The sequence below is a fragment of the Watersipora subatra genome, chromosome 3, assembly GCF_963576615.1.
Source record: "Watersipora subatra chromosome 3, tzWatSuba1.1, whole genome shotgun sequence".
Lineage (NCBI taxonomy): Eukaryota > Metazoa > Bryozoa > Gymnolaemata > Cheilostomatida > Watersiporidae > Watersipora > Watersipora subatra.
The window spans coordinates 2,412,227-2,427,283 of NC_088710.1; the positions used below are offsets into that span (position 1 = coordinate 2,412,227).

The following is a 15,057-nucleotide window of genomic DNA, read 5'->3' on the forward strand; positions in this document are numbered from 1 at the left end:
GAATAATAGAACAATTCTGTTACATAATTTTAGTTTTAAATTACTAAAATTATCTCATCACTGAGCAGACAGATTAAAATCATTAATGAGTCACTTTCTCTTTAAAAATTAAACTGGAGTGTAACAAAAGGAGCTGTATAAAATGTAAAGCACATGTGACCTTGTCTCTTTAGCAAACTATCTTATCTACAGTCTTGTAAGGTAACATAAGTAGTTCTCCCACTGTCATGACTATGATGACAGACTGAGCAGGTGCCCAGACAGTGTAGGCTGTGTACCTAGGGTAGGTGCACAGTAGGTAATGCAGTAGGTGCTCTCTGATTTAAATTTACTCTTTAAGCGAAGAAATGGCCAGAGGTCCTATATACTCTTGATAAAGCCTTGCATACGTCCCCATCACAATGTGCATAAAGAACTAGTAGAGTCACAAGCTAAACATCTCAGCAATCAGCCAGCATCTAGGAAATAGTAATTTATACATGACAAAGTATCAACAAATTATTATGTGTTTGACCATTAGTTGGGTACTTTGAAACAAACAGTTATGTACTGGCACGAGAAAATTGCTGGAAAAGTTTTAACACTGTCTCGGTCTGACTGCAGCAAAGCTAGACGATAAAGTTTCACATGATAGACATCTACAGTGTATCAAGACTGAATAGCGAGTCTTTGTATCCATGTCTATTGAAACAGATAAATTAGTAGAGAAGGAAGTATGCGGCAGCATACAGTAAAGATGATGTTATTATTATACACAGCATACTTTGAATAAATAAAAACTTGTCATGTAATATTAGCTCAATAATCTCAGAAGTATTGATTGTATTTGTAATCGTTAGCATTCACTATAAATCATGTTTTGAGCACTCTGATGGATAAGTAATGCTATGATTGGTCATTGGTTAGAGCACCTGCTGTGGAGTGTAACTTTTTGACAGGCTTCATGTTAAATGTCTCCAATTTATTAGAGGTAGTGAGTGGAAGGGCAAAAAAGCCACATAAGAAATAACTTCCAACTTATATGAGTGCATGTGTACTTGTAACAGATACTTATAGACTGTCTACAGTTCAGATACCATTATTATTATCATTATCAATGACTTCATTTAAAGTGATTGTTTCGTCTACTACAAAATAGCAAAGCAGCCAAGCCTGTTTGTTATATTTGTACAGATGTAATTGATTGTAAGGAGATAAAGAAGATAACTCCAAATTGCTTTGAAATGTTCTTCTCCTTTTCCTTTTTAAACAGGAATTTCAAGCCTTGAATAGGTCAAGAGATTCATATACGTATTCCATTTACAAACAGAAAATGTAGGTTTCTTATGAGAGCCATGAGTTTAACGATAGTTAATATATTGAACAGAGTATTTTGAAGTATAAACCAGCAGTGAAAGTCTTCTAGTATAACGTACATGTATAAAGTATTGTGAGGGGTAACAGCATAACACAGTTGCTGTTTTTCACAAATAATAATTAGGAAAATTAAAAGCGCATTCTATCTATTGTAACTTACATTTGTAACTTACCCTTATAACTTACACAGACTGAGCTCAAAAGTTATAGTAAGAAATCCAGCCATTTTGGATTGTAAAGGATGAATCTCCCACATCTCCACCTCAACCTCTCTTTCTCGTCTAGACCACAGTCTACAGTAACAATTATTAGGCAGAGTATTTCTTTTACTAATTGCTGTGTCAAACAGGGCTTGATATGAAATTGATTCCTGTCTATTTGACTTACCATACTCTCTGAGCGCTTATATAGTACTTTTTAAACAATTGAATTATAGCACATGTAAGTGCAGACCAAGGTAAAACTATGGTACAACTTGCAACACAGTGAAAGATTGAATCCCATCCAAAACCTTGAATCTCTCAAAGAATGACAGCGTAATCAAGTGTGTTTAGCTTGACATGATAGTTATTGGTTCAATGGTTGTCAGCAGTTGTTTTTTAATAAAAATGAGTTAACAAATTGAGTTTGTTCTCTAACAAAAACAACTCAATTTAAAATAAAACTAGAATAAATTTATCATATTAACGTAAGGAAGCTCATAATAAACATATTTTTACTGATAAGTTAATTAAAAATGTATTAAACAACATTCTATATTTATTGAGAGTTAGATAACTAACACTAGTATATAGGAATGTCAGAGGGAAGGACTACTACTCTAATATTGGTGTCAAACATTTGAAGAGTTAATATGGGTGAAGATGCTTTTATATTCAGACTGTTAATGCTATGGATGTTCAATTATTGATACAATATCTGAGTCTCACTAAAAGTAGCTTGATAGATTAGACTAAGGTTCTATGGGTAATGAGGGTGCTACCATAACAACCCTACAGCACTACATAACCAGCTGCTATAAATGAGTATATAAACATGCTTTCTAATCTGTCACTCAGGTTTGTACACCAAGTAGAGTTAGCTGTTAGAGCGTAGCATAACTGGGATTTGTCCTCTCTTTCAAAGCACTATTTATTGTGTGTTTATTTATCCATATTTATAAATCTCAAAGCTTGTCTGTACGTATGTCCTTCGGTATATACTGTATGCACACGCTAAATATGCACTTGTTTTTATCCTTCATTTTTTCGTCAGGTCATTCTATTAGAGCGGGTCTGTGAATTATCATGGTCCGCCATCTTCCTAAACAACTTTTACTGTTGAAAACATGAAGCTTCTGCAATTCATTTTCGGTAAAGGCTAATACTTTTCACACAGACAATTGTATTATCTTGAGTAGGAATAGCCTCTACATTTTCTCACTATTGGGTCAGCCAAAGTACCAGACAAAAACAGTATGATATCTCATTTTTACATTTGTACCAGTATCGAGAGGTACTACTATCATCGTATTCAAAGTTTCGATGGATAGCTTCTGATGGAACAGTAACCTTTTTGATACACACACTTCTTTGCACGGATAGGTATTATTAGTTCTACATAGTCAGGATTTTTATTTTGTTTTCTCAGTTCATATTAAGTGTATTATTACCTAATTATCTTTTATTGTAATCGTAGCAAAACAGACCTAATTTAGCTATTACTAGCTAATTATTTCACATCTACATTTAAACACTTTTATAGTTGTTTTACTTTGTTTCTTAATTTATCTTACCTGCACAACAAATTTTCCTCATGCTATAAAGTTTGAAAGATACAGTAGTTTGAAATCCTTTACAGTTGTTTTATGTTTTCTCCTAATTTATTTAAACTGCACAAAACACTTTTCTCATGATATAAAGTTTGAAAGTTAGAATGGTAACTGCTGTTACATGTATATTGTGAATACAAATTAGTTTTCTGTGCAAAGACTTTTATTACCCGGGCAACGCCAGGCATTCACCTAGTATATATATAAATGTAAGTGTTTGTTTGTCTGTCTGTCATCGTTCGTATGTCCAGTTTATAACGATTAGTTAAAATACGCACGCTTGCAGCCTCGTGAGAGGACATGATCTGTAATGATTACATGCACAATTATTCCGAAGAACACCAAGGTGTCTACATGGTTTAGTGGTAGTACGCTTGCTTTCACATCCGTGCATCTGAATGTATGAGTTCGATCTCTGTGAGGTACAGCTTTGTTTTGTAACATTCTTACCTAGCTTCCGACAGACACGGCTCTTATTATAGTAAATATTTTATAAAGAGTCGGCTAATTGTATAATAATTTACTCAAATTCATTGGGTAAAAAAACTTAGTCAATGGCGACTACATTACCTGCCACTGTCTATAAACTGTTTTAGATCTTTGTATCTTTGCGAATTTTTAGCATAAGAAATAAGAAACATTTGTAGTATAAGAAGTAAGAAACACTTTTCAACAATCTGTTTTGCTATACCTCAAGCTGACAAATATTTGAATTATGCATCGGGTCAAACACACAGAAATAAATGAGCACCTTCATTTAAAAGTTACAATAGCAAATGTTGTATATGTTGATTAAAAATAAATTTTCCACGCAAAGACCTTTTTATTACTTGTGCAACGGTGGGTATTGAGCTAGTATGTCTATATTGTCAAGTGTACTAGCTACTCTCCTAATATACAAAACTCAATGTCTGGTCTACCATCAGATAGACACTGGCTACAGAGAGGCTCGATGTCTTTTATCTTTGAACCATCTTCATCAAGAATCTCCACTCTGGTCACATCCAGGTGCTTTAGCTTAGGTAAAGCATCAATAAGGTCGACCAGTTCTGGAATAATCCGTAAGGTTCTCTCAAAACATGATGAATACCTAGTGGTATGTTCTAGTTAATATACTTATGGCTCTGTTGAGAGATTACGACTGTGTTGACTCACTTTGAACAAGGCATTTCTTTCACCCTTTTCAACTTACTTATGTTCTTCCTTTTTAAAGACAATATACTTCTAGATTGTTCTGAAGCACTATACATATTTGTCTCAACAGTTCTGAATAACAAATGCTAGAAACTGGAGGAAGCACTGACCATGTTCATAAACACTTCCTGTTCCTCTCATTCTCAGCTTCTCTAGCTCCTTCAACTTCACAAGTTCCTCTAACATTCCTGGCTGAAGGAAACACAACATTCCTGATTAGGATCCTTGTGCAAGAGGAACGATGTATGACGAGTACTTAGTACCAACTATATGACTAGTACTTGGTACCGACTATATAACTAGTACTTAGTACAGACTATATAACCAGTACTTGGTACAGACTATATGACTAGTACTCAGTACATACTATATAATTATTACTTAGTACATACTATATAACTATTACTTAGTGCAGACTACAGGACTAGTACTTAGTACAAACTATATGACTAGTACTTAGTACGTACTATATAACTAGTACTTCGTACATACTATATAACTATTACTTAGTACATACTATATAACTATTACTTAGTACAGACTACATGACTAATACTAACTACAGACTATATAACTAGTACTTAGTACAAACTATATAACTAGTACATAGTACAGACTATATGACTAGTACTTAGTACAGACTATATAACTAGTACTTAGTACAGATTATACGACTAGTACTTAGTACAGACTATATAACCAGTACTTAGTACGGACTATATAACCAATACTTAGTACAGACTATATAACTAGTACTTAGTACAGACTATATGACTAGTACTTAGTACAGACTATATGACTAGTACTTAGTACAGACTATATAACTAGTACTTAGTACAGACTATATAACTAGTACTTAGTACAGACTATATGACCGATATTCTTAACCTGCGTAGTCACTTACCACAAGCGTGTAGTTTACATCCAGGTGTGTGAGTTTGGGCCAGTTACGAAACAACAAGAAATGGAGAGAAGCATCTAGTTTGCTATCATATTGTAGTTGTAATTTCCTGAAAGTTAAATTATGGCATCTGTTGATGTCTGATCGTTTTCTTATAGAATATGAGAAAGGATGAATTATTAGATGACTCAATGCTAGACACACATAAAATCACCGTACTGTAAGGGAAGTTGTGAAGAATAACAAATCCTTACTTTATCTTAGTGCAGTTGAGCAGCATGTTTTCTCTGCCAAGTTTACAATGTACTAGCTCTTTGCATATTGATAGTTCTTCCTGCAAAGAGATCAATTTATATGATTTTTGGTTGTACCAGCCTGTAGCCGCTACATGATACAAGCAAAAGTTACTAGATCCATTTATATGACCTTTGACCTTAAGACTTTGGCTCTCAACTTTACAACAGCAGTGTAATACCAGATAAACAAAATGAAAAAATAATTACAATAAAAGATTTGTTGATGTTAAAAACATTAAACACAAAGAGAGGAGTTGTCTTCCCAGAAAAACCTGACAAAGTAAAAATTTAGGCAGGTTACTTCTAAGCGTACGACTATGTATGAAGGTCAGTTTATAGTTATGCTAAAACAAACTACTAGTAAAAATTATTATGTTACTTGAATAAAACATAAATGTTACTTGAACGAATTAAAAGAAAGTTTGACCTACCAGTTTAGGAGCTCCAGAAAAATCAATGAGAACTTTACGAGGATCTGAAATCGTAGATTTAAACCAATAGGAGCAGAAGAATAAATAAATATACACTACTACAGGGTAGAGCAGCCATGGATTACTAACACATTCCTAGTCATGACTCTTGGTAGACTAACATGCTCCTAGTCAGTACCCTTGGTATACCAACATTTTACTAGTCAGTACCCTTGGTATATTAACATGCTCCTAGTCAGTACCCTTGATATACTAACATGTTCCGAGCCACCACCCTTGGTATATTAACATGTTCCTAGTCAGTACCCTTGATAGACTAACATATTGCTAGTCAGAACCCTTAGTAGACTAACATGTTCCTAGTCAGCCCCCTTGATAGATTAACATGTTCCTAGTCAGCCCCCTTGATAGACTAACATGTTCCTAGTCAGTACCCTTGATAGACTAACATGTGCCTAGTCAGTACCGTTAGTAGACTAACTTGTTCCTAGTCAGTACCCTTGGTGGACTAACATGTTCCTAGTCAGTACCCTTAATAGACTAACATGTTCCTAGTCAGTACCCTTAGTAGACTAACATGTTCCTAGTCTGTACCCTTAATAGACTAACATGTTCCTAGTTAGTACCCTTAGTAGACTAACATGTTCTTAGTCAGTACCCTTGATAGACTAACATGTTCCTAGTCAGTACCCTGGGTAAACTAACATGTTTCTAGTCAGTACTGTTAATAGACTAACATGTTCCTAGTCAGTACCTTTGGTAGACTAACATGTGCCTAGTCAGTACCCTTTGTAGACTAACATGTTCCTAGTCAGTACACTTGATAGACTAACATGTGCCTAGTCACTACCCTTTGTAGACTAACATGTTCTTAGTCAGTACCCTTGATAGAGCAACATGTTCTTAGTCACTACCTTTAATAGACTAACATGTTCCTATTCAGTACCCTTGATAGACTAACATGTTCTTAGTCAGTACCCTTAGTAGACTAACATGTGCCTAGTCAGTAAAGTTGGTAGACTAACATGTTCTTAATCAGTACCCTTGATAGTCTAACATGTTCCTATCGATCACCCTTGGTAGACTAAATGTCCTATCTTCATCTACTATATAAACGGCAACCGTTGTCTGTGTGATTGTGTGTCCGCCTTATAGAGTACCGTACTTTTCGAACTATTAGCCGCTACTAGGTATCTAGGGCGCATTAACGGGAATTTCCTGTTAGTGTGCCTCTATACATAACCTATTCATCGTTTGCCGCTTTCACACAAAAATGACGTAATAATCACAACTCTATGGCTTTCTTTTAGCTTCATGACAGGCGATGTTTTTTTGTCTTCGACGTATTAGGGATAACTTGTTTTCGGCAAAACGATATCGACAATAGACTCTCTTGATATTAGAATTTGGCGATTCAATTTTATTAATTCTGTGAAACACGATGCCGTTTTTGTGAACCTCTATTTCTGGCTTTTCTTAAGGTTCAATTCCTAAATCGCTGTTAAGGTCACTACTTTTCACGTGGACAATCGTATTATCTCGAGTAGGAATAGCATCTAGATTCTCTCACCTTCGATCAGACAAAGACACTACAATATTTTATTTTTACATAACATATCGTCATACCAGTATCGTCGTATTCAGAGTTTTGATGGATAGCTGTTGGTGGAACTGTAACTTTTTATACACACACTTCTATGCAAGAACTGTTATTATTAATTCAACATATTCACAAATTTTATTTTGTTTTCTCAGTTCGTATTAATTGTATCATTACCAAATCATTTCATACTGTAATCGTAGCAAAACAGACTCAATTCAGCTATTACTTGCTAATTATTTCACTGTTCCATCTAAACCTTTATAGTCATTTTAGTTTTAAAATTTATTTGACCTGCACGAAACATTTTTCTCATGATATGAAGTTTAAAAGTTGTTTGACAAAGTAAGTTTGAAAACCTTTACAGTTGTTTTAGGTAGACTGGCAAATGTTGTTATATGTTAAATACAAATCAATTTTCTGTTCAGTTTTTTGTATTAGCCAGGCAACGCTGGGTTGTACAGCTAGATGTATTAACTTACACATCTTTCCTTTTAAACCTAACCAATTAGTTTTTCGTAATTAATTTCACATTTTACAACAAACATTTGTAAGATTTATCGTGTAAGATTGCAAGTATCAGTTATTCTCCACTTTCTTATATTTACATACTTTGAGAAATATATATATAGATATATAAATTTAAATTCTCTTATTACACTCATAAACTTCTTATGACTTTTGAAGTTAACAACATAAGTTTTTTAAAGTTTGTTTCATCGTTGTTATTATTTCAACTTGCATACTTTTAAACATAAATGGAGTATCGTGTTTGAAGTTAAAACATTATTCATTTTCCTATCACTGTTATTATTGCTTTATTAGTTTCCAATCTTTATTATTAATATTATTCTTTTATTCAACCATTTTTGGCAGACATTGTTCTAATAAAATTTCAACTACAAAATACTATGATATTCTGTCATATTTTTAGTATCGTCGTATTCAAAGAATTGATGGATAGTTTCTGGTGGGACAGTAACCTTTTTATACCCACACAATTTTATGCAAGAATTGCTAAAATTTATTCAACATATTCATGAATTTTATTTTGTTTTCTCAGTTTGTATTAATTGTATCATTACCATATCATATGTTATTGTAATTGTTGCAAAACTGACTTAATTTAGCTATTACTTGCTAATTATTTGAAATTTACATCTAATCCCTTTTACAATTGTTTTAAATTTTTTAATTTATTATACTGGCAGAAAACCTTTTCCTCATGATATGAAGTTTGAAAGTTACAGTTGTTTGACAAAGTTTGATAAACTTTACAGTTGTTTTTATTTTCTCCAAAATTATTTCAACTACACAAAACACTTTTCTCATGATAGGTTACCTATCATGTTTTTTCATGTTACCTATGTAGTTTGAATGTTAGAATGGCAAATGTTGTTATATATGTGAAATACAAATAGATTTTCTGTGCAAAGACTTTTTTATTACCCGGGTACAAGTACAGCTTATGGTGTGAAATGTTAAAAAATACTTTACCAAAGTTGTTTTCTCGCCTTGAAGCGGATTAAAATTTACATTAGTTTATTTTAATGGGGAAAATTGTTTCGGATCTCGAACTTCTGGAACTGACTATGTTCGAGAACTGAGGTTCCACTATACGTTATCAAAAGATATAGGTCGCTGAAAGTTATGAAATTTTAAATTTACATTGGTTTGATAACCTTTACAGTTGTTTTATTTATTTTTAAATCAGTTGTCCTGCACAAAACCTTTTCTTCATGATACGAAGTTTGAAAGTTGTAGTTGTTTGAAAAAGTTTGAAAACCTTTACAGTTGTTTTATTTTCTCTCTTAATTTATTTCAACTACACAAAACACTTCTTTCAGGATATGTAGTTTGAAAGTTAGAATGGCAAATGTTATATGTTAAATACAAATCAATTTTGTGTGCAGACTTTTTTTACTACCCGAGCAACGCCGGGTAGCACAGCTAGGCTTGAGGCCGTGGCATCACTCGGGGATGCGTGGGAGACCTTTTTCCCCCCGAGTACAGTGAGAGTCTCCAGGTGCAGCTTTTCGGATGAATGAGTTGGCGAGTGCGAGGCAATTGATTGCAAAGCAATTGAGTGCTAGGCGATTTATTGCGAGTGAAAGGCGATTATTTGCGAGACGATTGGTTGCGAGTGCAAGGTGATTGATTGCAAGGCGAGTGCGAGGTGATTGATTGCAAGGCAAGTGCGAGGCGATTGATTGCAAGGCAATTGATTGCGAGGAGAGTGCAAGGCCGATTGATTGCGAGGCGGGTGCAGGTCGATTGATTGCGAGGCGGGTGCAGGCCGATTGATTGCGAGGCGGGTGCGGGCCGATTGATTGCAAGTGCGAACCGATTGATTGCGAGGCGAGTGCAAGAGCGCGGTTTTCAACTGCTTGGCGGGTAAAGACTGGTCAGCCGAGGCGGAGGCTCAGCGGCAAAACTGTGTGATCGTCAACTGCAAATATAGTTGGGTATGAACGGATGCATGAATCCAGACACATGAATCTAGAATGTTTACTAGATTTTACACGCATCTAGCTGTAAGACATATTGCAGATTTCCATTGTTCTCCCCAACATTGACATGTATAGGTACATGCATACTCTGATCAGGACAAAAATTTCAGTAGACTGCATATTTGGAGTTGTTTTACAGTATGAAAGACAACTCTCAATAAACCTTACGCTGCACGTGAATCTGTTCCTGTAGGCGGGTAATACAGCTAGTGTATATATAAACAACATCAACCAGTATGAGAGTTTTAGACCACTGACTGTAAAGTGCATTAGTACAAATAATAGCATGAGTTCCTTACCATGTGAGAAGTATCCCTTAAAAATAAATTTCTTCACGTGAGGGCAATTCAGAGCAACATCGACATTTCCCATGGAGACTTGACACCAAAACAACTCTTTTAAATTAGATCCTATTTTGTCGATCAGCGATGGCACAACCTCAGACTAAAATGAACTAACGTATATTTTGTTTGCATTATGCTATACGCAATTTATTTATTTAGGAAATGTATGCGGTAAGAATAAGTACATCGATATATCTATATATACCCTAGGTCACTAATGTATTCGCCTCATCTAACTTTTGCATTTTCGCGAGTCATCTTCTCGCGAAAATTTAATGAGGGAAACAAAACTGTCATGACGAACGAGCAAAAACGCAGAATTAAATAGCTTTGTTTATTGATAGTCCAAGAAACAAATGGCAGCAAGCGATCAAATTGCGTTATTGATCTTGGCCACACAATTCTACCTGCAGTTTACAATTACAAACTAGTCCCAAATTGAAAAATCTTTCCTACCGGCGAACCGAACCTGAGGAATCTAATTATGTTTGTTCTACTGCATTTATTTTCACATCACTATATTTTTGCCATCATCAGAGCTGCGAAATTAAGTTGCATCGAAATTTTGCTCTGTATGCTACTCACGAAACTAAATACTAGCGAAATAAAAGTGTCCTAGGGTATATATTTTTCAAAGTTTGTGTGTATATCCGGCTATAGCTATTAAATTCTTTGTATCAAGATTTCACATTGTGATGGATTTGAACTCACGGATACTGCAAGCACAAGTTTTAAATCCTCGCGCTCTACCACTGAACTATATACATTGCATATATATATTGATCAAAGCCATTACCATATACCATATAGCGTAAACACACACTAAATGACGTATTATTTTAGTATTGCACCCAAGCGTTACGATGCCCTTGTTAAGAAATATTTTCAGCCTAACTCTATGCAGCACGATGCTTCTTCGTCTTTCTTTTTGTTAGGGCTTATTTGTTCCGTCACACGATATCAACAATAATTTATCTCGAAATTAAAATTTGGCGAATGGTGTACCGATTATATATGTTATTAAAAGATATACGTTGTTCGCAATGGTGAGTTCGGCATTATCCGTTGCGGTGAAAACCAATTCACAAACAGATAAATGATAAAATTTTAGTTTAAAGTTTGAAATTTATTGAAAATACATACTAAAACATCCTTCAAGTATGTTTTTAGTGAGCCAAATTTGTTTAAGTTAGATTTAGCATTTATGTTACACGCCTGTCTTAAAGTTAAGAAGTCTTTCCGTAGTACATTGTAATGTTATATTATCTTGGGGATCATAACCACAAAATGCACTGAAGTCATTGTAGGTACCTATATAGTTACTAAGGTTAACATATTGTTTTGCTACCATTTTTAAGGATGATGATGATTTTTACCAGGAGATAATTGCATTAGATAATTACTATAAGCTTTTATACCACTCTATGTACGTCTATAGCCTACGATATTTTCGCATGCCAGCAATGGCACGTGAAAATTAGCATGCCAATTTTTGCACACCAACACTGAAATGAACTAAAATCATATAATTGTATACCAAATAATTTTTCATTGTAATTGTACCAAAACAGACTATATTTAGCCATTACTTGCTAATGATTTCACATTTACATTTAAGCACCTTTACATTTTTATTTTTCCTTCCAATTTATTTCAACAAAATACTTCTTTCGAGTTATGAAGTTTGAAAGTTACAGTTGTTTCACAACATTTGAAAACTTTTACAGTTTTTTTTATTTTTTATTCTAATTTATTTCAACTAGACAAAGCACTTCTCTCATGATATGTAGTTTGAAAATTAAAATGCCAAATGTTGCTAATGTTAGCAAAAAACTTATTTGTTGCTGATAAATAAATTTTTTACTCAAGACTTTTTTATTACCTGGTCAACGCCGGGTAGTACAACTAGTATATATAAATCTCAGTGCTTGTGTGTCGTCTGTTATTCTGTGATTCTGTTATTTGGTCTGCCAAATGTTATATTATGTGATGTTATTATGTGATGCTTGTATTTAATGTCGGTAACCTTATACCCAAGATAGGGATATAAGCTATTAATAGACATTTTTGCCATCTCCCATTGCTTATTGCCGACTACACTATGTACCATAGTTGTACATTATTTATATTTTCTATGTAAGATTAACATCTGTCTCTGTATACTGTATCAGTCCATGTCTCTACATAACGTTTCCTGTCATAGTATTTCATGCTATATATTCTTATTTTCACACCACTTTCATATGGTAACCTCTCTAGTTTATACTTTAGACGTGCTAATGGGGTTACCAACTTTGTGATTTACCTTAAACTGTTTTGATACTGTTGAAGGTGACATTAATCTATTAATACAAGATGATCCAATAAGTAAAAAACACTTATCAATTTAGAGGTTTTTATTATAATCATATCACATTCCACAGTATCTTATATTCCTCAATACACTTGTTCCAAGGTCTCATTATTAAACATTGTTGATCTCTATTTCTCTTTCATACACTTCCTGTTTGAGAGGTGAAACAAATAGTTAAGGCCTCGCAACTAATCAGAGAAAATATAATGACATAATATGTGATGTTTTACCCCATAGTCTCGTCCTAGTATCAAGGTGAGTTTTTGAACATTTGTCCCATCCAGGGACCATTTAAAGGGTCTGTCTGAAAGTTCCATACCGAGTTGGGTAACTTTAGGGAACGCAGTCAGTAGTTTGAACAGCCTAAAAAGGGTGGATAAGTTTAAACAATCACCTGAATACACAATGTAGAGTAATAAGAGATGACAAACCTTACTTAGCAACAGGATACTACACACTATTCTTATTGCTCTCTAGAATGGAAAGATTTCCAATAGGAGAACTTGTACTATAGTTTTATTGTTACAATTATGACAGGTATAAGATGGACTTCATGTTTCAGTTGTTCCTCTATTCAAATGTACTGTATCTTGAGAGTATTATATACATATGTGCTGTATTTACATGTACGTTACAAACACATTTACATGTATGTTACAAACACATTTACAATGTTTATTGATTAACTTATGAGCTACAAATCCTCTTTTGATAATAATCAAGAATGCTAAAAATATAATGAACTCAGCAGAAAGTAACAGAAGTTAAAATATATTAGGAATTATATCTCACATATAAAATACTCTGATGATGAGTAACAGGGTGGTTATGACTATCTTTAGTAACTTGAACTGTCAGCGCTTCTCTGAGATACTCGTGTCTTCAGGAGATGAAATCTTCAGCTGACTAGATTATATTATAGAGATTTCCTCTCAGAAGAAACCAATGCAAGTAGTTTTGATTATTAGTTTTTGTTATATCCAATCTCATCATTTATCCTTTACACTACCCTCTTCCTTTAGATGCTATTCCCTCTCTATTTGTCTCTCCCCCGCTTTCTCTTTCAACCTCACTCTCCCTGTTCCTGCTGTCTCTTCACTCTCCTCTCACCCCATTTACTCTCTTATGTGATTACTTACCCTTCATCATCAGAATTATCAGATTGACTATTTTCATTTATTTCCTACAAAAATAAATATGCATAAAGTTACCAGCTGAAACAGGAAAGTATATGTTTACTATTTTTACTACAAAAGCGAGTCAGACATGATAGTTATTTAGATATCATAGAAATACAAAATATAAACATGAATAATTACTTGTCTTTGTCTAACTGAGTGATGTTTACTTGTTTAGAATAGTTTTCAGCTCTAAACACTTCTAAACTTAAATCCTTGTTAAAAGAATCGTGAACTCCTGTTATGTAGCAGCGCACAAAAGCTAAAGTAGGCTCGTCCATCCAAAGACAGCGAACTCACACTATTTATAATTGATGTTATTGTACTGGGTTTTTGAAGTATAGCAAGGGATTTCAACAGTTTTTTTAATTCTCCTTTGGATCTTTCAACCTGCTCAATAGCTGATGTAATAGTTCTATATATACCGTAAAATCTCTAATTGAACGCCACCTCTATTGAAACACCACCTCTATATTTGACCGGCACTATGAGAGAAGGATTAAAAAATAGAAAGCCACCCTCTATTTGTACGCCATTTCCATTTGGCCGCCACTTTGACTATTTTTGATCTTAATGAGCCCATACTATCACTTTTCTTATTAAATTTCTCATGATATGTAGTTTGAAAGCTAGAATGGCAAATGCCGTTTTATATTAAATACAAATCAATTATCTGCGCAAAGACTTTTTATTACTTGGGCAAAGCTGGGTAGTACAGCTAGTTTATTTATAAATTAGAAAGTGATATTATGGTAATATGGACAAACTACAAGTTTGCTAGAGAAATATTGGTTGATTTGATGCAGATAAATTAAATAACTTTGTGTTACTTCGTAATTAGAATAGTTTAGTGGTTTTTGTGTCACAATATCTCTTATTATTTATCTCAGCAATAAGCCATAATTAGACTAAACAGATCAGATTTAACGGTGGTACTACTTACCTCATACAGATATGGCATGCGGCACAAATTACTCCATGTGCGAGATGATTTGTGCCAGAAAACATTAATTTTCAAGCCGAATTGATTTTATGTTACAACCACTAAGGACTACTACAAAACATATTGCTGTTGCCAAACATC

The 15,057-nt window shown here is 34.0% G+C and overlaps 1 protein-coding gene across 2 annotated transcripts in view; it reads right to left on the minus strand.

Annotated features, from left to right (window-relative positions):
- Positions 1–389: 389 nt before the first annotated feature.
- Positions 390–15,057, minus strand: part of LOC137390056 (F-box/LRR-repeat protein 7-like) — a 42,344-nt gene continuing 27,676 nt past the window's right edge. The window contains exon 15 of one of the 2 annotated variants that reach the window (XM_068076300.1): positions 390–458. In XM_068076300.1, the coding sequence (XP_067932401.1) occupies positions 448–458 (11 nt within the window). In that variant the 3' untranslated portion in view covers positions 390–447. Of the gene's footprint in view, positions 459–1,547; positions 1,650–15,057 lie in introns of those variants that run through there. The other variant, XM_068076299.1, reaches the window with a different exon arrangement.